Here is a 25,977-nt window from a genome sequence, read left to right as displayed (position 1 = left end):
CGAAAGCAATACTTATGGCACTTGTTACCATAGTATTTGAACTAAGTGTAAATACAGGAGATGTTAAAACAGGGCTTATCGCAGATCACTTTGCCATCCTCCACGCCCATCCGAAATAATCGGCATTGCTGTTACTCGTAGGTTTTTTGTATGCTCTTTCAGCTAGTCTTCAGTTCATGTCAATCTTAATAGTGCAACCCCCATGCTTTTCCCTTTGTCCACTAACTTTGTACCTATTAAATGAGCAAGTTTTTTTCTGGCATGATTTGTTAATAAAGCCACGCTGCTTATTGTTTCTAATTTTCTTTAGGTGGTTAGTGTTTTTCTCTATACTAATTGCATAGTTGAAGTAAAAATATCATAGTCCTGCTAATTTTGGGACACTAAAGATAGACAATATTTTTAAAAGTTTTCTTGTACTTTGCAGATGCACTAAGTCACTGGCATGGATCAGCATTTGTCACACTCCGTCAGTACCTAGGCCGGGGAAGCTAATGATCCAACCAGTGGACCAAATTCAGTGGTGAATCCTGGTCATGTGCCGCCTGAGGCATGTTGTGCATACACTAAGATGGCTGGAGTAGAAGTCCATGACCAGCACTGGCATTCTGATACAGTGGATCATAAACTAACATGCAAAACACTGAATTGCAATATGCAGTACTATAATTTCCTTGTTTGTTGTATCTGCTTAATTAGAGGGAAAGGCTATTTCTTTTCTCAGAGCAGCAGACAACTGAGGGGACATACTTAGTTGCCCACAATCAGCAGATTTGTTCCATGCTCCCTTCCATTTGGGCAGAGTGGAAGGGTATGTCTGTACTGCATAGTGTACCTGTGCCTCTACGCTTGCTTGGAACATCCATACTGCAGCAGTGAAACGAAGTGACAAGCTGTCCCTATACTGTTCGAGAACCATAGGCGGAAGATTTTGCCAGTGATGCATGCAATTCTACAGCAACTAGTGTAGTCTTTTCTTTTCTTTTTTTTTTTTTTTTTTTTTCCTCACTCCTCCTCAGACGGATGTCTAGTGTCTTGGCTTCAATTGCCAGAAGCCAAACTTGTGTGGTATAATTCCTTTAGTCCCTGTCCAAAAAGTGATGTCTGGCTTGACCTGTATAGTTGAGTGAAGATTCTTTCCTGTATGTAAATCTGGATGTAGAGAGAGCCAAAAGCCCACAACAACCCTTTGACCTGGACTGGATTTGAAGACCTGGCTGTGCAGCAACGAGAAATGGCTGTTGGTGAAGTCCACAGGACAGATTCTGTGCCATAGCTCCAGGAGTCCCAGCACCAAACATACCCAAGAGGCAAAAGGTGGCTTTAAACCACCCTTTTTCCTTCTGCCCAATTCTTGGTTGGCAGGAAGCCTGCTGTGGGCCGAGTGTAAATTAGAGCTGCCCTGGGGATACACTAGTATACAAGGGCCTTTAAAGGGCTGCTCTGCAACCAGGGGCAAGAGAAAATGATTCACCTGACCCACTCCCAATGGTGGGCTGCATGGGTGCATGATGGCCTAATTATCCTGACAGACAGGGCCCCCTACAGAGGCTGGGGTAGAGGGGTATAATCTCGCAGCTTTTCTTATGCTTTGATTAGTGCTCAGTTTCTCAACAGTACATTCTTTGTGAGAGACCGAGCAATGGAATTTACAACAGAATTGAAGTATTTCCTTGGCACCACTAGTTGGTATGTAGCAAACATTTCGTTAGTATAAATCAGGTGCATTGGGGAGAGGAGCTGTTCAGCCATATAACAATGATCATTACGTTAAGTAATTTGGGGCAAATGCAGTCTCCACTTTCAAACACAGCTCTTCTCAGGGGAAGCTTACAAGCACTGAGAGGAAGTCAAGTTTGAGCTCTGTGTGTGGTTAAGCTTGACAAACATAATTTAATTCTGTCCATTGCTGTTTTCCTCGTCAGTTGCAAACTGGCAATTGTAGAAAGAGGTGAGTTATGGCAGTAGTTTTTTAAAGTTGAGCTTCCTTTGTTTTTAAAAACTGGCAAAACTTTTTGATGGATGTCTTTGCAAGGTTTACATTCAATTAATAGGAAAGCGTAGTTCTAAATATCAGGTGCAACAGTACAGTGAGAGCCATGAATGCAATTGAAAGACTTCTGTGGACAAACTAGCTGGCTACAGTTCTAATACTATACAGATGTACATACAGCAGCTACTAGCGATGATGTTTGTGGACGGTTCCTAACAGACTGCTTTGACATGTCAGCTATACCAACCCTTCTGGTAGAAAGTTTATACTGAATATTTTGAGTACTCTAGTGAACACAGTTCACTGTTGGAGAACCTGTTTTTTTCTTTTCCTGCTTTGAGTGTAACTGAACATAGCCAGATAGTGTTCAGCTGCTAGAGGAAAGTATCTACCACTGTGGGGTTTTTTTTTTTTAATCCCTACACTATTACCTACTCTGATGGGTATAGAAAATAGTGGTAGATAAAAGCAAAACTAGCCTCACCCCCACAAACTGATGATAGCATTATTTGGAGCTGCTTTGGAGAAGACTTTCCCTAACCCTTTTTTTTTTTTTTTTTTTTAGTTCTATTACTGAACTCTTTCAGAAACTGGAACAGGCTAGTAAGAAATTGTGGGCTGTTTTTTCTAATTGTCTACATCAGTTTCTCTAATACCAAAACAGATAAGATTAAAGTTATGAATGAACCTAGATTGTGTTAAAAGGCTTGGTTTCTAAGATCTACTATAGTATATTACTAATCTTCAAGAACATGTATGTTTGTTTTTCATAGGGGTAAGTGAAATAGATAATTAGCTTTAGGCTTTTCTTCTTAGTCCTCTTAAATTTAGTTAAGAATTCCTGCATAATTTTATAGTAAACTGCCTCCACTGTTTTCTACATCAGGTCAGTTGTGAAACAGACTACGAATTAATGGAGAGAATCTCTTTTAAAAAAACTTCAGGCAGTTATTTCCCACTTCCTTTTGTGAAAAGTGTAGGTAACTACAGAGTGGCCTGCTTAAAAAAATAACACTTCTAGTCAGTCAATGTAACTTTTTTTTAATCGATTTTATTTTTTGGCAATGAACATGGTATAACTGCAATATGCGTGATGGTTTGTATTCAATGTGATGTTCTCAAAACTTCCTGGTTTTGAGGAAGTGGAACATAAGCAGAGAAGGTGGTTACAACTTATCTAAGAAGTCGTCCAGAGGTGGAATACCCTCCTTCAAGCCTTTGCGCTTGCGTATTTCAGCCACAACTTGCCAAAGACGAGAAGTTGCATCATAAGGATCTCCAGGCAAAATTTGCCAATGATCAAAGATACATTGCGGGAAAGCTTGACCACCAGTGTTGGACCTCAAGTCAGCAGTGAAACCTGGTTGGGGCGAGGGGGGGAAGAGAAGCAAAGTCAGCTAAGCATACCTGCTGTGTCTAGGCAGAGTTAGAAGCCCTACTGTAAATTGAATAGTTTTTGCTAGAATGGCACAGTGAGATTCTTGAGGTGTGCGTTTCACTCTAAAGCACAGCAGCCAGAGAGACAAAACATTGTGAACTCCAGTTACTGTATAAGAGAGAATCTCTTCTTTCTAGCTGCGTAAACACTGAGACGCTAAGCTCCACTTGGGCAGAGCATGGTAAAAAAGCACTAAATAATTAAAATAGGCAGTGTTGTAATTCTCCCTCCCCCTCCCCCCCGTCCACTGTTTAATTCTTAGAACATCAGTGACAATTACACAAAGCACCTGCTTATTTCACACAGGAGTCACGCACCTCCAATCCTTCCTTCACACCTACCACTCCTGCTCCCAATGCAATCTGTTGCTCTGTGCTGGTTTTTTAGTGGAAAGCGAAGCCAGAAAAAAGGTTGGGGGCTAGAGTGGAGCAGTCCTATCTTGACCCTTCCTTTCCAACAGCCAGAAAGTATTGTAGGGTACAGTACTGTATGCATATGTTTTCCCAACTGCAACCTCTCAGAAACTGACCAACCTGCGGTCAGGCTGATGCCTGAAAGTTTACATTTTGGTGGGTTTTTTTCCCAGGTTTCTAACTGAACACATAGACCTCTTATTTACTTTTCACCTAATTGTAATTACAACTGAACTGCTAGTAACAGTATTGCAATGGTTAACTCATAGGTACCCTGCTTACTTAGGTACCTGTATTCATTGTACGATGCACAGGGGAGACCTAAGCAAGCTGAATGGGGAGCTGCCTAAATTAGCCATCAGTGAAATGCCAAGAGTGAGTGGATGGGGGAGAAGAGACCCACTCCATTACAACGAGGGTACTCACCTGGGCTGAGGGCGAGTCAGGTTCAATCCCTGCTGGGGACTTGAACTTTACTCCCTCATGAAGGATAAGTACCCTGATCTCTGGGTTATTGTGCATTCTGGACCCACACACCTGTCTCATGGATGGGGCCCAAACCAACAGGTGCAGGCCCTAGGGGGAGATAGGTGGAAGACCACTAGCATGAAAAACTGCAGGGTTTGAGTAAACGCTGTGGTCCAGTGTCAGGAATACTGCTGGCTTTTGTGCATGCCCATCAGCAGAAACGTAGGTGGCAGCTGAATGGCAGACACACCTAAATGATAGACTTAAGTACCTTTGTGGCTCTTACCTTTTCTCCCTAGATGAACAGTTCATATGCATCAGAATTATTTAGGCTGTAAGTATATTTATTAAAGGATGACTGACTTATTATTCACCGTTCCCTCTTCACAAAACAACTACTGCCTCCTTTTTTCCCCCCTAGCTGCAGCAATTCAGCTATGTAACTAGCTCCTTACCAACTGCGACATCAGTAGTCCTGGGAATGCAACATAGCATGAGCTATAGGAAAATACCAGTTTTTGAATATTTTCAGTTCATCAGCTGAGAATGACAAGCCTTACCTATACCAAGGAAATCTAGGAGCAACTGTTTCAGCAGTTGAGTTTCAACAAGATGCTCTGGTTTAAATTATGACACAAGGTACAGAATAATCTGCAACCTCCATAATGTATCCTATCATTAGAAAAAGTTCAAATTTCTGAGTCCAAATAGCACCTTCCAAACAGGAAACAACCCCATGTAATGTCTGTCTGAATTGCCAGAGAAACAAACAATAGTTCTGATGTGTGAATTGCCTTATTCTTACGTTAACTCTGAAACCTAAAGATGATCCTTTAAATACTCATTTCATGCTGATAATTTCAGCAGAACTATCCAGTTAATACGCTTCTCACAACAGCAAGCTGTCCCAGACTATGGCAAGAGCCCATCTATTATCTTGTCCTCCTGTCCCACAGCTGGCAAAGCCTCCAGCTTCACTGCTGAACACATCCCCAGTGCAAAAGGGCAGTTTCAGTTTAAAGAAAACAAAAACAAAAAAAACTAGCACATTGAACATTGACAAGTTATGGGCAGTGACGGAAAGGGATATAAGTTAATCAGTAAGGCTATGTAGATTGTATTATTCGTTTAAAACATCAAGCTACCTCCTTGGCTGTGCTATGCTGGTTACACGCAAGTTTGCTACAGTATAAGAGGGGCCTTAGGTCCTGCTTTTAATAAATAGCTTTAGTGACAGAAGCAGCGTCCTGGTCAGCCTGGAATGTCCTCAGCTGGGAAGAGTAAGTTGCATGTGTCCGCACAGGGTGCCAAGGAGATATTAAAGCCTAGCGGAGAAGGCTGCCTGTCAGCACAATGAGTCGAAGATACAAAAAACAGCAGGAAGGAAGTCAGATGTAAGAATTCCTATTTCATTAATTCCCAGCCACTTTGTTGGAAGCCCTCCCCCAGCATCCAGGCATACTTAAGGAAGGTACAAGGAGTTGGCTAAAGACAATATGGCTTCCTTACCAAAAGATTCATTTACAGGTAGATAAGCCTTGACCACAAACATTGGGGTTCCTGCCACTTGGAATTCGTCAAAGACATGGCCTCGTTTCCTGTTCAACACACCATAGATACCACCAACCACTTGTTCGGGGCACTATGAAGAAAAATATTACTAAGTTACATACAGATAGCAGTGGCTTGGTCATTGAACATAGCAGCACTAAACTTGGCACCAGCCAATCCATTTGGATTCTTCTCCCACCCTGGAACCACCGCTCTGGATGCCTGCCTGCCTGCCTCCCTCCTCCAAATCTATCCAAGGCGCTTCCTCACCAACCTCTGCACTAGTCTCAGGTAGTACAAGTCCCAGCATGTCATTTGTGTCTACAACAGACCAGACTGCAGCATGTGTTTGTGCCACACTGTCCAAAGGTGGTGTGGTTAGTAAAGAACTTCTGCTCACTTTTTGCCCCAGAATAATCATTCTCTACATCTTTTAGTGAAAGGGCAGATCAGTGCTAGGCAGGACTCCCATCATGTGCCTAAAACTAAATGCACACCAAGGTAAACATGTAAATGGAATTATGTAAAAGAGTGCTTGACGCACACTGATAACACTATGTTAAAACAGTCAAGGTACTACTACAGGTGCTAAAAAGGATGGCTTTGCAGCAGTAGCCACAGCAAGCAGATCCAATTCTTCATTGCAATGCCCTCACTTAGCTGGGGGGACTGCGGGAAAGTGAAGTGATTCAAGCAACTCTAAAGACAGAGTGTTTTCTGGCAGGGGATTTTTACCAGTACACATTTCTAAATTATGGCAGGCACTGAAGATAAGGTGGTGGTGGGGTTTTTTTTTAAAAAAAGGCAAACCAGTACGTGTTTTGCTGTAGAAAATAATACATACTTTTAGTACAAATAGAAATTTCCTGAGGTCTTGTATTTGCATTTACCAAACAAAGTAATTTGAATCCTTCCTCCCTGCGCCCCCGCCACCCCCCACCCAAAAAAAAAAAAAGCGAGCGAGAGATGTCAGTGTAAGGCTTGGTCTACACCACAGAGTTAAGTATCAGAGGGGTAGCCGTGTTAGTCTGGATCTGTAAAAGCAGCAAAGAGTCCTGTGGCACATTATAGACTAACAGACGTTTTGGAGCATGAGCTTTCGTGGGTGAATACCCACTTCGTCAGATGCATGTAGTGGAAATTTCCAGGGGCAGTTGAGGTGTGAAAACCAAGGGAGGAGAAACTGGTTCTGTAATTGGCAAGCCATTCACAGTCTTTGTTTAATCCTGAGCTGATGGTGTCAAATTTGCAGATGAACTGAAGCTCAGCAGTTTCTCTTTGAAGTCTGGTCCTGAAGTGTTTTTGCTGCAGGATGGCCACCTTAAGGTCTGCTATAGTGTGGCCAGGGAGGTTGAAGTGTTCTCCTACAGGTTTTTGTATATTGCCACTGATCTGGAGATATATATTGTCATCAAATTTGAAATAGTTGTATGTGAGGATAAAGGCACTGCTATGGGCACCCGCATGGCCCCACAATATGCCAATATTTTAATGGCCGACCTGGAACAACGCTTCCTCAGCTCTCGTCCACTCACGCCCCTTCTCTACCTATGCTACATTGATGACATCTTCATCATCTGGACCCATGGGAAGGAGTCTCTGGAAAAATTCCACCACGATTTCAACAGCTTCCACCCCACCATCAATCTCAGCCTGGACCAATCTACACGGGAGGTCCACTTCCTAGACACCACGGTGCAAATAAGTGATGGTCACATTACCACCACCCTATACCGAAAACCTACCGACCGCTATGCCTACCTTCATGCCTCCAGCTTCCATCCCGGGCACATCACAAGATCCATTGTCTACAGCCAAGCACTGAGGTACAACCGCATCTGCTCTAACCCCTCAGACAGAGACCAACACCTACAAAATCTCCACCAAGCATTCTCAAAACTACAATACCCGCATGAGGAAATAAGGAAACAGATCAGCAGAGCCAGATGTTTACCCAGAAGCCTCCTACTGCAAGACAAACCCAAGAAAGAAACCAACAGGACTCCACTGGCCATCACATACAGTCCCCAGCTAAAACCTCTCCAACGCATCATCAGGGACCTACAACCCATCCTGGACAATGATCCCACACTTTCACAGGCTTTGGGTGGCAGGCCAGTCCTTGCCCACAGACAACCTGCCAACCTGAAACATATTCTCACCAGTAACTGCACACCGCACCATAGTAACTCTAGCTCAGGAACCAATCCATGCAACAAACCTTGATGTCAACTCTGCCCACATATCTACACCAGCGACACCATCACAGGACCTAACCAGATCAGCCACACTATCACCGGTTCATTCACCTGCACGTCCACCAGTGTAATACACGCCATCATATGCCAGCAATGCCCCTCTGCTATGTACATCGGCCAAACTGGACAGTCGCTATGGAAAAGGATAAACGGACAGAAATCAGATATTAGGAATGGCAATATACAAAAACCTGTAGGAGAACACTTCAACCTCCCTGGCCACACTATAGCAGACCTTAAGGTGGCCATCCTGCAGCAAAAAAACTTCAGGACCAGACTTCAAAGAGGAAACTGCTGAGCTTCAGTTCATCTATGCAAATTTGACACCATCAGCTCAGGATTAAACAAAGACTGTGAATGGCTTGCCAATTACAGAACCAGTTTCTCCTCCCTTGGTTTTCACACCTCAACTGCTAGAACAGGGCCTCATCCTCCCTGATTGAACTACCTCATTATCTCTAGCTTGCATATAAAAAATATGGAAATTTCCACTACATGCATCTGACGAAGTGGGTATTCACCCACGAAAGCTCATGCTCCAAAACGTCTGTTAGTCTATAAGGTGCCACAGGACTCTTTGCTACTACTACAGAGTTAGTTAGGTTGACATAAGCTGCCTTATGTCAACCTATGTCTGTGTCTGCTCTACAGCCTTGCTCCCACCGATGCACATGCCCCTACTATAATGACATAACTCCACCTCCAAGAGAGGCTTAGGGTCGATGAAGACACTGCGTTCCTTACATCAGAGTTGTGAAAGTAATAAGAAAGCTGGCTCTCAGCTGGGCTGCTGCCTGGTCTCAGGTCCAAGTTGGATTGCCACCCAGCTCCCAGCTTGGGCTGCTGCCTGGGCTCTCAGCCCCCACAACGCTGCCCCTCTTCAGTTGGTGGAAGCGCTCCTGGTGACTGTGGTGGCTACACAGGTTGACTTAAGATCATAGTGTAGACATGTCCTTACAGAGGAGGTCAAAACGCTAGACAAAACTGCTGTTTAAGTATAGAGAGACATATTTAGAACTAGAGCTGCTTATACTGCCCTCTTTTCTGCTCTGGTTTAGGTCCTCAGGACACTTGCATGGAGACCCTCTTTTCAAGGGTTCAGTTACCCCTATTTTCTCTTGAATGTCCTTAGTAATAAAGGACAGAAGAGAAAGGCAGAACAATTTCTTAGTTTCCCTTTGTTGCACTGGCAGTTCATGAAGAACATTGTGATTTAACACAATGCATGTAGCTGTCACTACTCAAACTTGACCCTGTTCCAGACACACAAAACTCAAACTCTACCATCCTCAGAACACAGGACCAATTTCTAAAAAAAACCCACCGCCTATGCAACATTCTTAGCCCAGAAACAATACTTGTACAATGACATTCCTTTCACGTCTCCACTAGATCACCCTCTTACATACCTGGATCTCCAGGAGATAGATGGGCTCCATAAGTCTGGGTTGTGCTGTAAGAGCAGAGGCATACAGGACACTCCTGGCAGTGGGAATTATTTGCGAACCACCACGGTGGACTGCATCAGCATGCAGAGTAACATCATGGATATCAAAACGAACACCCCTCATGTTCTCCCCACACAACACACCCTGCAAGAGAGTCAATGGCCTTTTACAGAACTGAAAGGAAAATGGTGAATTTGATACTGTAACTTTTTACTACTTTGAACATTTTTACAGATATAGGAGTTCACTTGGAAATATATTTGACAATGTGCTTATACTGACACTTGACCTTCAACTTAGAGTCATGAATACTCCTTTTGGTACTGAGCAGATACCCTGAAGGAACAGAAGAACTATTCATTGCAACGTGGAAATGCAACTTTTAAGAACACAGACGTTTTCACAACAAAGCTGCACTTGGAATCAAAGTTCAGCCGCTCGCAGACTGCAAACTATTTTTTAAAAATATTTGGGTGGAGGAATTCCATGCACTCGCAATCACTAGAAATCTTCCATCTAAATAGAGTTACAGTTTTTTTTTCTGTTCTTTGCTGAAACTGTTCATAGTTTTGTGTAATTTCCTAATAGTTCTAATAAACAAGTTGTCTTTTCCTAAAGGTTACATATATATTCTATCAGAAGATTAAAAAGTGTTTGGATAATGTGAGAGATATTTAATAATATCCTGCATGTAAACTATTATTCATACTTACTTCCTTTGTTGCCCACTGGAAGGCAGCAACAACACTGTCTTTGATTTCATTTAGGTACTGGACACCCTTGGTGATGTCAACCAAGATATTTGGACCAGTTCCATCAGGTCCAAAGCACCAGATCTTACGAACTTCAGACACATCCCACTCATATTTCTCTGCCAGGTAATGGGCACGCTGCTTCGGTTCTTGACGGGAAGTGACTTCTCCTTTGTCTATGTCCTCTGCCAACCCATCAGGGAAGGGTCGAGCTTTCATATACAGCCTGTTGTGTTTATTGGCAGATTTAGACAAGCACATCTGGCTCGACTCTTCACTAACTGTTTCACGATAAGATACAACTGGGTCTGATTTCTGTGAGGTAGCAAATTCCAATAAAATTGTAATAGTGAACATCCAACATTTTACACTAAAATTACAAAAGGAACCTATTAGGTCCCGTCTTCCCACATTTGTATTGTTTGCCCTTTTTATAACAAAGTTCTAAATCATTTCTTTGCCTTAGGCAGAAGGTTTTATTTTGTACTCCTTGGGGAATTCTATGCCACTGGACATACACAGTAATCATGTCCCGAGCAGATTTCCTCCCCTCTCTCCCACAGAAAATACATTCTGCCCCAGAAGTGCTGCAGTTCTGCCTTTCAACCACCAGAGGCTGCTGTGGTGCTAGAACACCTGGCTGACCCGCAGAAACTGTGTTCATCCCAGCAGCCTGCCTGTGGAACCAGGTTCAGAGGCAGAGAGGAGCACATGGGGCTGTTGGAGGAGGTGTCACAGACTGAGGTTCAGAAGGGCTAGTGGTGCAGGGGGGACAGACTGGGGCTCGGGCTCAGGAGCAAATGGGGTGATAGCATTGAGCCAGGGGCTGAATGGGAGGGTGACTCCAGGGCCACATGGCGATAAGGGCAGATGTGTATGACTGAATGGGAGAGGCTCGAGGTCAGCTGGGGTCTGCATGAAGAAGGCTTCCCAACTCTCTGACAATCCCCTTCTCCCCAAAAAGAAACTCTTCCATACTTTTCCCACGCACACCCTGTTACCCAGGGTTCTTGCAACCCAAAGCTCTTGGTAACTTTTACTCTGTGCAAGGAGGTGTCAGGAAATAAATCAGGGGAGACATGGCCGTCCCACCGAGAGATGGCTGGCACAAACAGGACAACACGAGAGTGCTTTCACTTAAAGCTAAACTTTACTAGTCTCAAGCACTTACGTCCACAACAAGATTAGTAAAAAAACCCCAACCCTTGATAATTACTGAAGCTGAGTGTGGCTCTCGAGTAGCACAGTGGCAGCCCGTCTGCCGATGGGGAACACAAGATGCATCCAGAGGGAGAGACCAGTCCCAAAGAGTCCCCCCATCTCAAGCTTTTTCCCCTTATTTATACATTAGTAATACAATGACATGTCACTTTAAGAAAACTTGTCAAGCAAACAGTTCCAAAGGGCAAGCAAGAGGCTCCTTCTGATTACTGATTAACCAGGTGTGGGTTTTTCCAGAGTCTGCAGCCTTAAGACCCAATAGACATTCCTGGGGCATATCAGCAACTTCAACACAATTCTTATCAGGAAGGATGTGGGGTCAAGCTGCCCTTTCTGTGGCACCCTAAACCCCCCTCCCCTCCTGCTTTGGTCAAGCTGCATGGCCACTTTACAGCCTGCTGACTAGGTTGCTTTTTAACAATAAGCCTTAGTGGTTTTAGGCACTTTACTGGTTTGCCAAAGTCTCCCCGTACAACCCAACAGTCCTCCAGGGTTCACTCCCAGGCTCCTTCCCTCTGCCTCAGCTCCTCCATTACCCTTGGCTCCCCCAAGCCTTTGCACTGCTTCTGAGGGGTACAAGAAATATGTTTCTGTATTGTAGTTTAAATGAATTACCCAAACTTCTGTATTAATATGCCTAGTAAGGAATATTATTTGTCAAAAAAACATTTCCTGAAATTTTTTTTTGTCTGTATTGTTATACACATACTTGCTGACAGGTATTTTGAAATAAATGATCAAAATAATTGAAACTGGTGTGATTATATTGTGTTATTTTGACAAATAAAATATGCAGAATTTTAAAATATTGGGCACAGAATTTTTAATGTTTTGGCGCAGAACGCCCCCAGAAGTAGTTTTGTTCAAGGCAGACTTCAAAGCCAATTTCATTCACTAGTACAAGTGTTCCCTGACACAGACCACAGACTGCTAATTTCACTGAGACAATAAAATGCAGCTGAAGAACTGCACTATATTGACAAGTAGGATTATTATCTTCTGATTCCAAGATTTTCTGTGAAAAAAAACTCAGGACTTATAAATATGGAAAATATCCAGTGAGAAGGAATCCTAGTAACAGAAATATTTTTCCATGGCCAAATACATTTCTTAGTGCAAATGAAGATGTCTGTGAAATTAGCATGGTATTTTTAAAGAAGCCTTAGGAAGTTAGGTGCCCAGTTTGCATCAAATATCCTTTGAGAATCCCATCTTTAATGTGTAATCATATTCTGTACACTGCAGATATAGACACAAAAGAAGCCTTTTATACCTTGATTGGAATGCAAGCATGATCTTCTTCCAGATCTTTAAGGCAAATTTCTAGATGCAGCTCACCAGCTCCAGCAATGATGTGCTCACCCGACTCTTCAACAGTACACTAGAACATGAAATACTAGTTGTGTAAGAGTAAAAACTGTTTCTTAAATTAATTTAAATCAGAACATTCCACGGGCATTTTATGTTAGATTAACTGTGACTGATTTTTTCTAAAATTGCTTAGTAATAGCTGTTATTGTGGAGATTAACCAGATATCATGACATTTATGAAGTGCCTTTCATCCCAAGGACTTAACAATGAATCACCTCACCCACCAGTGAAATGTTGCAGGTCGTCTAACATCATACAGCAAAACTACATAGTAGCTTACAACAGGAAGTGAAGCACGCTCCATAACACTGGAACTGTATATGGAATTCAGGCAGGCAGGCAGAAACTGCCCACATTAATTTAGCCAGACACTAAGACTAATAACATTCCCACACTTGGAAAATCTGTAATGACAAGTAGTCAGGATCTTGGTTTTACAATCTCATCTGAAAGATAAGCAACTCTCAACGTCATGCTGGACATTGTTTCAATACTAAATCAAAGGGAAGAGTGCTGCCTAATGATTAACCAGTACTACACATTGCGAAAACTGGGTTTTCCTTAGAACCATCCTATCCAAGTTCTGACTAGGCCCATCCCTGCTTAGCTGTTCAGTTTCAAATGATTACAATGTAAGTGGTATGGCTGCAGATTCTAAACATCAGGTTATGAAAGCTATCATGAATAAGTATCTTTTTGAATAAAGTCCCTCAGGAGTACTTCACTGCAAACCAGGAACACTAAAACTAACACTCACCTGAACCATGGGATCAGACTTGGCCAGACGCTTTAGACCTTCAACTAGTTTTGGTAGATCAGCAGGATTTTTAGCTTCAACAGCAACACGTACAACAGGGCTAACACTAAATTTCATCACTCGCATGTTGTGTGCATGCTCAAAGGTGGTAATTGTACCCGTCTTCACCAAAAACTGGTCAACACCAACTAGACCAACAGTGTTGCCACAAGGTACTTCCTCAATGGGCTCAACATAACGACCCATCATCAAAATGGTTCTGTAAAGACAGAAGTTGGGTAACAATCCTTAAATATGTGTTGAAACTATCTCTTTTTATACCTAAGGAAGTTTGTATAACTGCCTTTTGTTTGCCTGCGTTCCTTCTGGTACTCATTTTCTGTTATGTAAGCCAAAAAAAAAATCATACAAATTTGGTATTTTAATAGAAAAAAGTAAACAATCCTCCTTTTATTAGGTTCCCAAAAATAGGCTTTGCAAGTATCTTGCCCTTTTTTTTTTTTTTTTTTTGCATGCATTCTTCTTCAACAGAAGCAAACTATTTCCATCTACCTCTGAATAGATTTTAGGTAGAGATCTTCCTTCTTGCCAAGTGTGTAGTTTGGTCCCATGATTCGAACTTTCTGTCCAGTGGAAACAATACCAGAGAAGACTCTTCCAAAGGCATAGAAACGTCCCTTATCAGATGTGGGGACCATTTTGGAGATGTACATCATCAAAGGGCCCTTGGGATCACAGTTTTTGACACCTATAGTAAAACAATGCATTTCAATGAGGCTTCAAAATCTGTTTAAAACTAGGCCTAACACTTTACTGAGCATTTCCTTCCTCTTCCACTTTATAAGCCTTGTTTTTCATATGGTACCCATTATTGTGAAGGCCAGATCTGACAGGAGGCTGCACTATCATCTTGCCAAATCTAGATGGTTTTTGGATCCATATTTATTTGGGTTTCTAAAAGCAGTGAAATATCAGGTGGACACTGAAGCTGCAGATTGTCTTTGTGACCTAAGAGAAGAAACCATCAATGAAGGACAATATTATAGAGACTATGAGTTCTGCACAGTGCTTCCTTCTCCCTACCAGCATCATTTCAGACTTACCCAGGTTCAGCCTCAGCCATTTACTCTTTATCCAGTTGCTGATCTCAGCTAAGCCTTTGGATAGCTGGGAGATGGCACCATTTGCCTCTGATGTAATGGTAATGCACAATTTCCCTTAGTGGCTTCATACAGATGTTGAACAAGATGGAGGTGATGATAGTTTAATATAGGACTCCACATAAGGAGTTTATAAGTGGAGGAGCAGGTGCCCATAATGATTCTCCAGGTATGGTCTGATACAAATAACCAAGACATCTCAGCACGATCTCACTGTGATGGGGTAATCACCCCATTATTCATGCTGAGGCCTACAGATCAACCCATCCCCATCACATGTGGCCTTTTAAGATTTTGGGAGGTCTGATATATACAAGGATCTTTAGGTATATTGGTAGAGAGAAAGTGGTTCTGGGAATTAGTGTTGGGAGGACATACCATTACCATTTCTTTAAGACACCAGGAGCCTTGCAGAGTGGGTGGGACAAGGCTCTCCTCTCTCCCAGCCAATTGGAATGATCTTTAGGAAGGGGATCAGCATATATACTGCCTTGTTCACAGCAGAAGCCTGCCTGCTGAACCTGAGGACTAATTGGGGAAAAGGAGCAGCTGGGTAAGGCCCTACTGCTGGCCTAAGCTACCACCACAGCTCTAAGACGGGAGCTGGGGAACTCCTGCTTGGGAGAAACCATCTGAAGTACAAACCCAGCTCCAGGAAAGAGCGCCTCCTGAATAGAGGCAAGAAAACCTATCAAGACTCTTATATAGAGCTAGAATGGGCATGAATTCCAGCAACTAAAGAAGTGATTTAACACATCAGAACTCCACAAAGTGGGTATGTGCTCTGAACTAATCCGGCCTGGGTAACTGACTGGAAAAGTCCGAGCGGGTGCTGTGAACAGCATACTTGCACAGCTTCCTAACACTCATGTCTCGGGGTGGGACAGAAGGATTCCATATTTGATGATAACCAATGCGGCAGTGATATACTTGCTGTTGTGTTGCTTCATGCTGTACATCCAAGGGTTAGTGCACACCATCCTCCAAACTCATCCTACCCACGTATTCTCAAAGACTGAATTAAAGACCATCCAGCACATAAGGAGGTAAGATGGATTGTGCAGCAGCATGAAAACACTGAATTATTATTACTGAACAATTGTACTGTGGTAGTACTTAGAGACCTCAACCAGTCTGGAGCCTCACTGTGTTAGGCACCATACAAACACAGAGTAATGGAAAAATGAAATTTAAAAAAGGCCAGCACAATGTAATAACCAACTCTGAGCCAGATTTATGTGGCTTGTCACCTAGTCAGTTTTACTCCACAGGTTGTGTATAACAACATATTTTTAATCTTTGCTATGGGCATTGTGTAATTAGTGTTGCAAAGTCAAAGAGCAGCCTCCTTACCCATAGCAGCTTCATCGTCAGGTGGCCCCTCATACAGAAGCTCACAACGATATTTCTGTGCCGTTACAGGAGAAGGAAGGTGCATGGTGATCATCTGAAGCAAGGCATCTCCAGCTGGCAGCCAGTGGTGCATCACAGCCTGAGAAACAAAACTGTTGCATCCTCACTGAAACTAGATTTGAGATGATTAACGTAACAACTGACCCCAGAAATAACGAATGCCCTTCTACACACTATCCAAAAACAGAGTTGGGGCAAAAACCAGGATAACTAATCAAAGCTCTCCTGGGACCATTTAAAAGTTCAAAAGACTTTAATCTAACTAAGCAGTTATTCCACTCATTGCCTGTTTTTTTCTTTTTTAATGAAAACCTTTGCACTTGAATTATTCAAATGGAGCATTCTGAAAACTCAGTTTTTTCCAAGCTGGCGCACTATATTTCAGGAGGAAGCTATGCTATGGGCCACATTAAACTCTGAAGCTGTGAATGGAAGCAGCAGTTTTAATGTTTATGGACAAACCATTAGTATAACTATACATTTTCTATGTATAGTTTTGCCATCAAATTTAACTAATCAGTTGTGAAAAATTGTAGAAAGGGGACCCAATTACACCATTATTCATGACATTTCTATGAGTTATTTATTCTGTGCTCTACAGTAGTAATTGCAGTTCTTTGTGACGGCTGGCTCTGCACATCCACACCACCCACCTGCCTTTCCCTCTTCCATGGAGTCTTATACCCTTAAAGACCCTGGGGTTTAGCAGAAGAACTGAGATAAAGCTTCTTACAGCCTCTGCTCTGGACACTGAGTGCTGCAAAGCGGTACCTGTGAGTTCCCAATAGTCACTGCTTTTCTAGACATTTCCCAAAGCTCATCCCATACATGGGAACATGCAGACGCAACTTTCAAAAAGTTATATTTCTCAAGGCAACCGATGCAAAATACATATATGTGTGTGTTGCATTAGCAGTTTTCGTCAGTTCTTTATTTATTGCTTATCTGAATGTGAATCTAAGTTCTCTCTCCCTCTTAACCAATATGCCTTTGTTTGGTTGTGCAGTATCAGACTCAAGTCCTGTTCTCATATCTTAAGGGCTCACACTTCCAAATAATTTATTGTCAACTGTGGCACTCTAGATACACAAGGGTGTCTTTGTTTGGCCCCCTAAGACTAGTTGATAAACTTTGAAATTTGCAACTGACAAATAAGGTAGGTCCTTCTAAGACCCATTAAGTATTCTAGAAGGCTGTGCTGTGTAGCCAAAATAGAAGGGGAGCAGCGGCAAATGTTGCAAAATCTTTTTTAAATACCTTCAGAAGTGGTTTGCCTTCTTTGTCTCGATCTTCAACATCTAGCTTGATGTTAAGTTTCTCTATCAGCTTGGCTGTCTCTTCCTTGTTAAAGTTCATAACAGCATCAAAGATCTACAGAGAAACGTTTGGTAAAAGAAGATTTACCATTATACATCTTAAATCTGTTCCAACATATTGCTGTACGTAGTGGATCTGTAACAAGCAGATTGAAAGTCCTCACACTGTCTCCAAATTTAGGTTTTTATTTAATAATTCTTTGTTCTTTATAAAAAACAAAATTCATGATTTCCTGCAAAGATCTGAACAATGATAGTTACACCAAACTTATTTTCTAAACCTTCCAACGAAAGATAATTCCTAAATCTTTGATTTGGATAACACCAAAATAATTTCTTTTGTATACTGGAACAAATTGACTGCACTAACGATTTTTCTTTTTTTAATGGAGAACGACAAGACCTGTGCCACATTCCATTCTCTTTCAGACTTTGTGTTGCCTTCTTTCTCCTTAGTGCCACTGTATGTAGCTTACCGTCCTAGATCATAAGTTCCTGAAGGCAGGGACTGCACACACTGTGTGCGATATACAGATAACCAGCTTTTGGAGGCCACGTTTGGTGAGTGAGCCTCTGTCTTTTTCTAGGCTGACTCCTACACTTATACCGCTGGATGGAAATGCCAGAAGTTGGGACAGCTACAGATTAACTTTTTGTTTTACCTTAAAGATGGGATCCAGAACGAGCTGGCAGAATGTCCGTGGCAATTTTTTTCCATCTGGACTGGTGGCTGATTTGCTGAATTTTCCAGTTGCTGGATCAAAATATCTGAATAAAAAGTTTAAGGCAGAAGCAAATTAAGATTTATTTGGGCCCTGGGCACAAAGAACATTTGGGCCTCCCACACTCCAGGGGCCTAAGGACACCGGAACTGGGTTGACCTGGGTGGCCATGGCCCACCCACTTTTTAACATGGGTGTAGTAGCCTCGGGCAGCGCACCCTGGGGAGCAGAAGCAAGGGCTGGGGGCTGCTCTCAGGCACCCCAGCCCCCACCCAGGGAAGGTGGAAGGTCTGGGGCTCCTCACAGTGGCCCAGGCTCCCTTGGTGGCTCTTACCACAGCCCAGCTTCCGGCCTGGCCAATAGGTGGGGCCCCAGGAGGAAGAGGAGGAACAGGGGTGGAGCTACCATTCTGGCACCAGTGGGCCCCCCCACACACACACTTTTACACAGGTGTGGTTAGATGTTTGGCTGCGTGTGTGTGTTCTCCCTGTGTGCTGCCCCAGCTCTGCGCAGACAGCCGGCACAGCAGACCTTGAGCGAATCGCTCAATGACCACAAGATCCATTCAGGTACGAAGGCACCAGGCCAGGTTTACTGTCAACAAAGCACAGTAATAGCACCTGGCAAACTCGACGAGAATACTAAGACATGTATGCCCGTGACAATGGACACAGCTCAGTGAAAAACAGGACTTTCCATTCCCTCCTCAGCTGGAGAAAAGTATTCCCTCTGAGATATATCTTTATACCCTAATACAAATAAGTTAGTACTGCCTCTGACATAGTTAGTTACTGCTCCCTGACGTGCCTATTTATTACCCATCACCTTGTACATGTTGGTTCAATTAAAACTTCTCTGTTACATACTGTCATCCTAACATTATCTTTAAGAAGGGGGTCAGTGTGTCCCCTGTTATCCTTGGGGAATGTTTTTATACAACCCTTAATACTGGGATGTTCTGGTACCACTTAATATTGGAATATGTTTGCATAAGTACTCTGTGCTTAGCACTTCTTAGGAATGTGTATTTCTGCATCATTAGCCCTGTTCTTGGCAAATTTTGTAAGCAGGTCTTGCCTCATACCAGGCCTCTAATACAAGGGCTTATGTCTCAGGCTCTCTTCCTACTACAACAGGTTCCGATGCCACTCAGGGGGGCCCCAAATTGGCCAGGGCCCCTGGGCACAGGCACCATGCGTTAATCCGCCACTGGTCTAAGGTGCTCAACTCACCCAGTTTGAACTTTAGAGCAAAAGTTTTTAAAGAGATGATAATCATCCATGGTTTGAAAAGTTTTCCAGATTTCTACTGATCAATCACTTTCTGAGAACAAGACTGTGCTTCAGTGTGGAACACCTTGAATTATGTACAAGGCACTAAAATAGTAGGAAAAGGAGAGATTCCTACTTGGAACTTTTCAGAGCTGTTCCAGTCATAGGGAGAAGAGTTAGTTGCTTTGGATAAAAGAAGTACAGGGAGCAAGTGTTTTTGTTTTGTAAGAGATACCCATGCACTGGGATTAGATTTGTGTTTTCAATCACCGAAATTGGTCTAGTGGCTTGAGCAAAGAATTGGGTGCCAGGAATTCCTGAATTCTAATCTCAGATCTACCTAAAATACCTTTTGTTATCTTGGATAAATATCCCCATAAACTTGCTTATCTCATGAATAGGACCCTACCAAATTCACAGTCCATTTTGGTCAATTTCACGGTCATATGATTTTAAAAATAGTAAATTTCATGATTTCAGCTATTTAAATCTGAAATTTCAGGGTGCTGTAATTGTAGGGATCCTGACCCAAAAGGGAGTTGAGGGGTCGCAGTACTGATACTCTTACTTCTGCTCTTCTACTGGTGGCGGTGCTGCCTTCAGAGCTGGGCAGCTGGAGAGCAGCAGCTGCTGGCCAGGAGCCCAGTTCTTAAGGCAAAACTGCCACCAACAGCAGAGCAGAAGGAAGGATGGCCTAGTATGGTATTACCACCCTTATTTCTGCACTGCTGTGTACAGAGCTGGACCCTCAGTCAGCAGCCACAGCTCTCCAGCTGCCCAGCTCTGAAGGCAGTGCAGAAGTAAGGGTGGCAATACTGCACCCCCCTAAAATACACTTGTGACCCTGCTGCAACTCCTTTTTGGGTCATGACCCCCAATTTGAGAAACCCTGGTCTCCCCTATGAAATCTGTATAGTGTAGGATAAAATCACAAAAGACGGCGGGAGACCAGATTTCACAGAGGGAGACCAGATTTCACGGTCCATGATGTGTTTTCCATGGCTGTGAATTTGGTATAGCCTTAGTCATGGAATGATACTAGATTTTATTTAACATCTGTAAAGCACTTCCTTAGTGCCTTTCACCTGAAAATTTCTTTCGAAGCCTTAATGCATCTTCTAATAATTAGCCTGTAACTTCCAAACAATGCAGTTATAATTCATTTGTGCATAATACTATAAGGCATGGTCCAAATGTAACCCCAGAACTTAATGTTACTGCAGTCAGCCATTTTGTGTGTCCAGCCATTTATAGCTGAAAACCAAATACCGCATACACCTCTACCTCGATATAATGTGACCCGATATAACACAAATTCGGATATAATGTGGTAAAACAGTCCTCCGGGGAGGGGGGAAGACTGCACACTCTGGTTGATCAAAGCTAGTTCAATATAACGCAGTTTCACCTATAATGCGGTAAGATTTTTTGGCTCCCGAGGACAGCGTTATATCGAGGTAGAGGTGTAGCTAGAATAATTTTAGGGCTCTCAGAGGCAAGGCCAAACAGCTGCATGATTGCAGTTTTCCTAATCAGAATAGGAGGATGGGACAAAAAGGTCACATCATGAAAATGGAAGGAATGTTTGGACAGCTAACATTGGTTTTAAGTGCTCCTGACATATAAATTTTATTGTTGTTATAACTAGAAATACCAGAAATGCTTTAAGAAGAAGAAATAATGAGTAGTTCGCTAAAATTAGGAAAATTGGTGATCCACTAGGGGTTATAAATTATATAAATAATAATATAAAATTGGAGCTATGCCTATCTCTTAGCACTGGAAGGGACCTTGAAAGGTCATTGAGTCCAGTCCTATGCCTTCATCAGCAGGATGAAGTACTGATTTTTGCCCCAGATCCGTAGGTGACCCCCTCAAAGACTGAACTCACAACCCTGGGTTTAGCAGGCCAATGCTCAAACCATTGAGCCATCCCTCCCCTCCTAGTATTGTGACCCACTAGGAGTCACTATGCGTGATATGCTTTGTTTAAGTTAGCTATAAAAAAATTAAGCAAAAGAATATGCTTTGGAGCAGTCCAAGGAAGCTTTTCTTTGGGCAAGGAGTTGACACCTAAACTTCCCAACAGCTGGACAAAAGGAGGGCCCCCGGAAGCCTGGCTGTTGATCATGTGAAACCATTTCAAACATTGGGTAACTATAATACTTGGGATACTCTGATCCTACCACTACAGCTTATATGTGTGTATCTTTAAGCCTTGAGAAAAAAGTACTTTTAGGTAAAAGCACTCTTGTTTGTACCAATCATTTAAGAGACAGAGGAGCTGTGTCCCCATTGATTTATCCCTGACACCACCTGGAGAGAATCATTTAAGTTACTGCTGCTTTGGGTTCCGAAAAACCTGGGTAACACAAAGCCCTCTGAATTCAATAGAAAGACTCCCACTGATTTCAGTGGGCTTTGGATCAGGCCCATAATCTAACTTGCTGCACATTCATTTTATCCACGTTATAATAAAAGCAAACTCAATCCTCAAGTTCTGGCAACAATCCAGTCTCTCCTCCCTTGCCCAATGGTTTATGCCATCAGAATCCCCCTCTGGAATATATTTGTATCGGATACGTGCAGTATTCCTAATAGTTTTATATATACACACATGCACACAGACATATTGTTGAGCCATACATGGTAACTGTGTCTAGTTCTTCAGGCTGCTCATTAACATTCATTTTTTGTAAAAGCATAAGCTACTTCTCCTCAAACTGTCTGTATTACATATGTATACTGTAACAGGGTGCCCTGCCCAGGGGCAGGACAGCCTGGGGCTAAACCAGCCCTGATTACAAGATGAGCCCCACCTGAGAGAAATCAGGGGACTCCTATATAAAGCGTAGCAGGCAACTGCAGGGGATGGTGGATGTGAGAGCAACTGAGACTGCTAGAGGCAGAAAGCCTGATACTAAGCTGAGGAAGTTCAGGAGAAAGCTTTTTAAGGCAAGGAGAGAGCCTGCCCAAGAAGCTGGGGACAGATAGCAAAGGCCTACCTGGAATGGCCTGCAGAGAAGGACAGACTCCAGGCAGGAGGTAATAGGAAGCAGACAGACCCTCAGGAAGGATGAGGCTGTGTCTAGCTGAAACTGGGGTAAAGACGGTGAGAGTCTGTGTTCTGTTTTCAAATGCACTGTGGTATTTTTGACTACAGAGAGAGAGAGAGAGAGAGAGAGAGAGACTGAACTGGAATTGGGCCTGGAAAGCCAGTGAGTACCCTGTGAACTAAATAAATGGGACCCTTGTGGGGACTAGTTGAACTACTCTTGAACTATAAGTAGGGTTCTACTTAAATCATGGAGTAATCACACATTTTTTTTGCAAGTTGGTCATGGCATAAAGAGCAAATTTCATGAATGTGTTCATACCATGCTACCCTTACTTCTGGGTTGCCGCTGGTAGCAGTGCTGCCTTCAGAGCTGGGCACCCACCCAGCAGCTGCTGCTCTCCGGCCACCCAGCTCTGAAGACAGTGCAGAGTAAGGGTGTGTCATAACCAGATAGCTAAGGGTTAATGTCTCTTTCACCTGTAAAGGGTTAACAAATAGTGACCTGCAACACCTGACCAGAGGACCAATCAGGAGACAAGATACTTTCAAATCTGGGTGGAGGGAAGTTTGGGTGTGAGTTCTTTGTTCTTGTTCTGTTCTCTTTCTGGGCTCTGAGAGTGACCACACGAATCTCCAGGCTCTTTAATCTTCTGTTTCCAATTGTAAGTACAGCGGTAGAAAGACAATATAGGCTTTTACATTGTTTTTCTGTATTTGCAAATGTGCAGTCTGCTGGAAATAGTTTAAATTGTATTTTTTCTGGATAAGGCTGTTTATCCATTTTCTATAAGCTAAAAGACCCTGTAACTTTTTACCATCTAAATTGCAGAAATAAACCTTTTACTTTTTTCTTTCTTTCTTTTTTTTTATTAAAAGCTTTGCTTTAAGACCTGTTTGATTTTTTTCTCCTAGTTAAGGCTCAAAGGAACTGAGTCTGTGTACACCAGGGAATTGGTGGGGAGAAGGAAAAGAGAGCAGAGGGGAGGGAAGGATAAGTTTCCTCTTTGTGTCACATTCAAGGAGCTTGAATCTGTATTGCCCTGAGGGAAGGAAAGGTAAATTTCCTCTTTGTGTTAGATTCACGGACTTGAATCACGGTGATCTCCTAGTGTACCCAGGGCGGGAAAGATCTGGGAGGAGGTAAAGAGGGGGGAGGGAATGGTTTATTTCCCTTTGTTGTGAGACTCAAGGAATCTGGGTCTTGGGGGTCCCCAGGGAAAGGTTTGGGGGGACCAGAGTCTATCAGGCGCTCTACCTAAGTCCTGATTGGTGGCAGCCTATCAGATCTAAGCTGGTAATTAAGCTTAGCGAAATTCATGCTAGTACCCACATTTTGGACGCTAAAGTCCAGATTTGGGGATTATACTATGACATGGTGTGCAGCATGTGGGAAAGATAAGAATCCAAACGCCAGTAAGATTATAATTTTTCTCTGCTAGCTGCTTGTAGCAGAGAGAGGGTTTTCAAAACTACAGCCAGAGATTTCTTTTTCCTTGCTCTGTTCTGGCTGTGCATAGAGTTGCCTCAGGCAAGGCTATTCAGATTTAACAAGGGTCATTTGTTAAACAATAGAACTCCAGCTGTGAGTCAACTACACCAGCAGAACACATATGCAAATTAAAAGTTTTTTTTGTGTCTAAGTTATCAAGAAAGGACTTTAAAAAGACTTGGTTGCTAAGCCTACCCCAGGAGACAACAGAGAGCCAGCAGTTCAGACAATAAACACCGGAGGGCACCCCAACACAAAACAGGAACCATGACTTCCAGGGCAAAACGGGATGCAGGGGAACAAATCAAAGAAGCAGACCACAGGCGACAAATGGGAAAAAGAGGTGGAGCTGAAAGAAAGGGAAGAAAACATCAAACTGGCAGCCTACAAAAGAGAACAAGCAGCCAAAGATGTAGCCCACCAACGAGAGAGGGAGAAACACCAACAAGAAATGGAAAAACAACAAAAACAGAGTGAAGAGAGGGGAAAAGAGAGAGAACATGAAATGGACTTGGCACGGGCCAGGCAGGATGCTCCAGCCAGTCCTAACAACCCTGCGCCAATGATTGTTCCACATCACAAGAAATTTCCCACCTACAAGGCAGGTGATGACACTGAGGCCTTCTTAGAAAATTTTGAAAGGGCCTGCCTTGGGTACAGCATCCCTGAAGACCAGTACATGATAGAGCTGAGATCACAGCTCAGTGGACCTTTAGCAGAGGTGGCGGCTGAAATGCCTAAGGAGAAAATGAACGACTATAAACTCTTTCAAACCAAGGCCAGATACCGAATGGGGATAACACCTGAACATGCCGTTGGCGGTTCAGAGCCCTAAAATGGAAACCAGAGGTGTCATTCCCCCAACACGCCTACCACATTGCAAAGACAGAACAAGAACAAAGAACTCACACCCAAACTTCCCTCCACCCAGATTTGAAAGTATCTTGTCTCCTGATTGGTCCTCTGGTCAGGTGTTGCAGGTCACTGTTTGTTAACCCTTTACAGGTGAAAGAGACATTAACCCTTAGCTATCTGGTTATGACAGGGTGGCAATAATGCAACCCCCTGACAATAGGCTTGTGACCCCCTTTTGGTTAGGACCTCCAGTTTGAGAAACGACATGTACTTTTTGTATACTTTTACAGTATAGGGTGAAAGTACCCAAAAGACCAGATTTCACGGTTCGTGACACATTTTTCATGGCAGTGAATTTGGTAGGGCCCTAATTATGAGTTCTTAAAGAGCCCTAAAGAGGGAAGGAAAACCAAGCCACTGTGCTAAATATATACACTTCATTAAGATATTCCTGAACAGCCTATCGCTGTGGTATCTAAGCATGTGCCTATGTATACATGTGTATTTCATCACTCACTTGTCTCCCCAAAGCTTTTTCATCATATCTTCTACTTTCTTTGAATGTTCGGCTGGAGGGAGTGATGCTTTTTCACCTTTGGCAGCAAATTTGGCCACATACATCTCAGCAAACTGCTTCAAAGTAAATGCCCAGCCATGTAAACCAGAGCCAAACCCAACAGTACCAATAAGGGGATCAATCTAAAAACAGAATGATAGTTAATGTGTGTGACAAGACACATTGCTTTCACAGGGATGTAGCATGTGACTGAGACTCCCAAAATATTCCGCAGTCTTGACAAGACTGGTCTTGTTAGATCTTACTTTGAAGCAAGAGTTCTATTTTGTCCCATTTTGCTAATCCAATTATACCCAAAGAGTTTTGATTATATTTTATAAAGATATCTACAGCAAAAGTTTATTTAAAGCCTTCCAAATATTTCCATGAATTTCTGTAAATTTTTGGTATTGAATTACCTCTGAAAGTTGAAACCTAGGTGCCTAAAGTTAGGCAAAGTGGTCTG

The 25,977-nt window shown here is 42.9% G+C and overlaps 1 protein-coding gene across 2 annotated transcripts in view; it reads right to left on the bottom strand.

Annotated features, from left to right (window-relative positions):
• Positions 1-3,024: 3,024 nt before the first annotated feature.
• LOC127046950 (elongation factor 2-like) overlaps positions 3,025-25,977 on the bottom strand; it is a 45,002-nt gene continuing 22,049 nt past the window's right edge. For both annotated transcript variants that reach the window (XM_050944668.1, XM_050944666.1), the window contains exons 5-15: positions 25,473-25,654; positions 18,223-18,328; positions 17,502-17,615; positions 16,185-16,323; positions 14,224-14,419; positions 13,672-13,930; positions 12,816-12,923; positions 10,283-10,636; positions 9,531-9,713; positions 5,822-5,954; positions 3,025-3,353 (exon numbers count right to left, since the gene is read on the bottom strand). In XM_050944668.1, coding sequence (XP_050800625.1) covers positions 3,160-3,353; positions 5,822-5,954; positions 9,531-9,713; positions 10,283-10,636; positions 12,816-12,923; positions 13,672-13,930; positions 14,224-14,419; positions 16,185-16,323; positions 17,502-17,615; positions 18,223-18,328; positions 25,473-25,654 — 1,968 coding nt within the window. In that variant the 3' untranslated portion in view covers positions 3,025-3,159. The remainder of the gene's footprint in view (positions 3,354-5,821; positions 5,955-9,530; positions 9,714-10,282; positions 10,637-12,815; positions 12,924-13,671; positions 13,931-14,223; positions 14,420-16,184; positions 16,324-17,501; positions 17,616-18,222; positions 18,329-25,472; positions 25,655-25,977) is intronic.

This window comes from Gopherus flavomarginatus, chromosome 3 (genome assembly GCF_025201925.1).
Source record: "Gopherus flavomarginatus isolate rGopFla2 chromosome 3, rGopFla2.mat.asm, whole genome shotgun sequence".
Lineage (NCBI taxonomy): Eukaryota > Metazoa > Chordata > Testudines > Testudinidae > Gopherus > Gopherus flavomarginatus.
The sequence above is the reverse complement of the archived record's forward strand: the minus strand, read 5'-3'. Positions and strand labels throughout refer to the sequence as shown.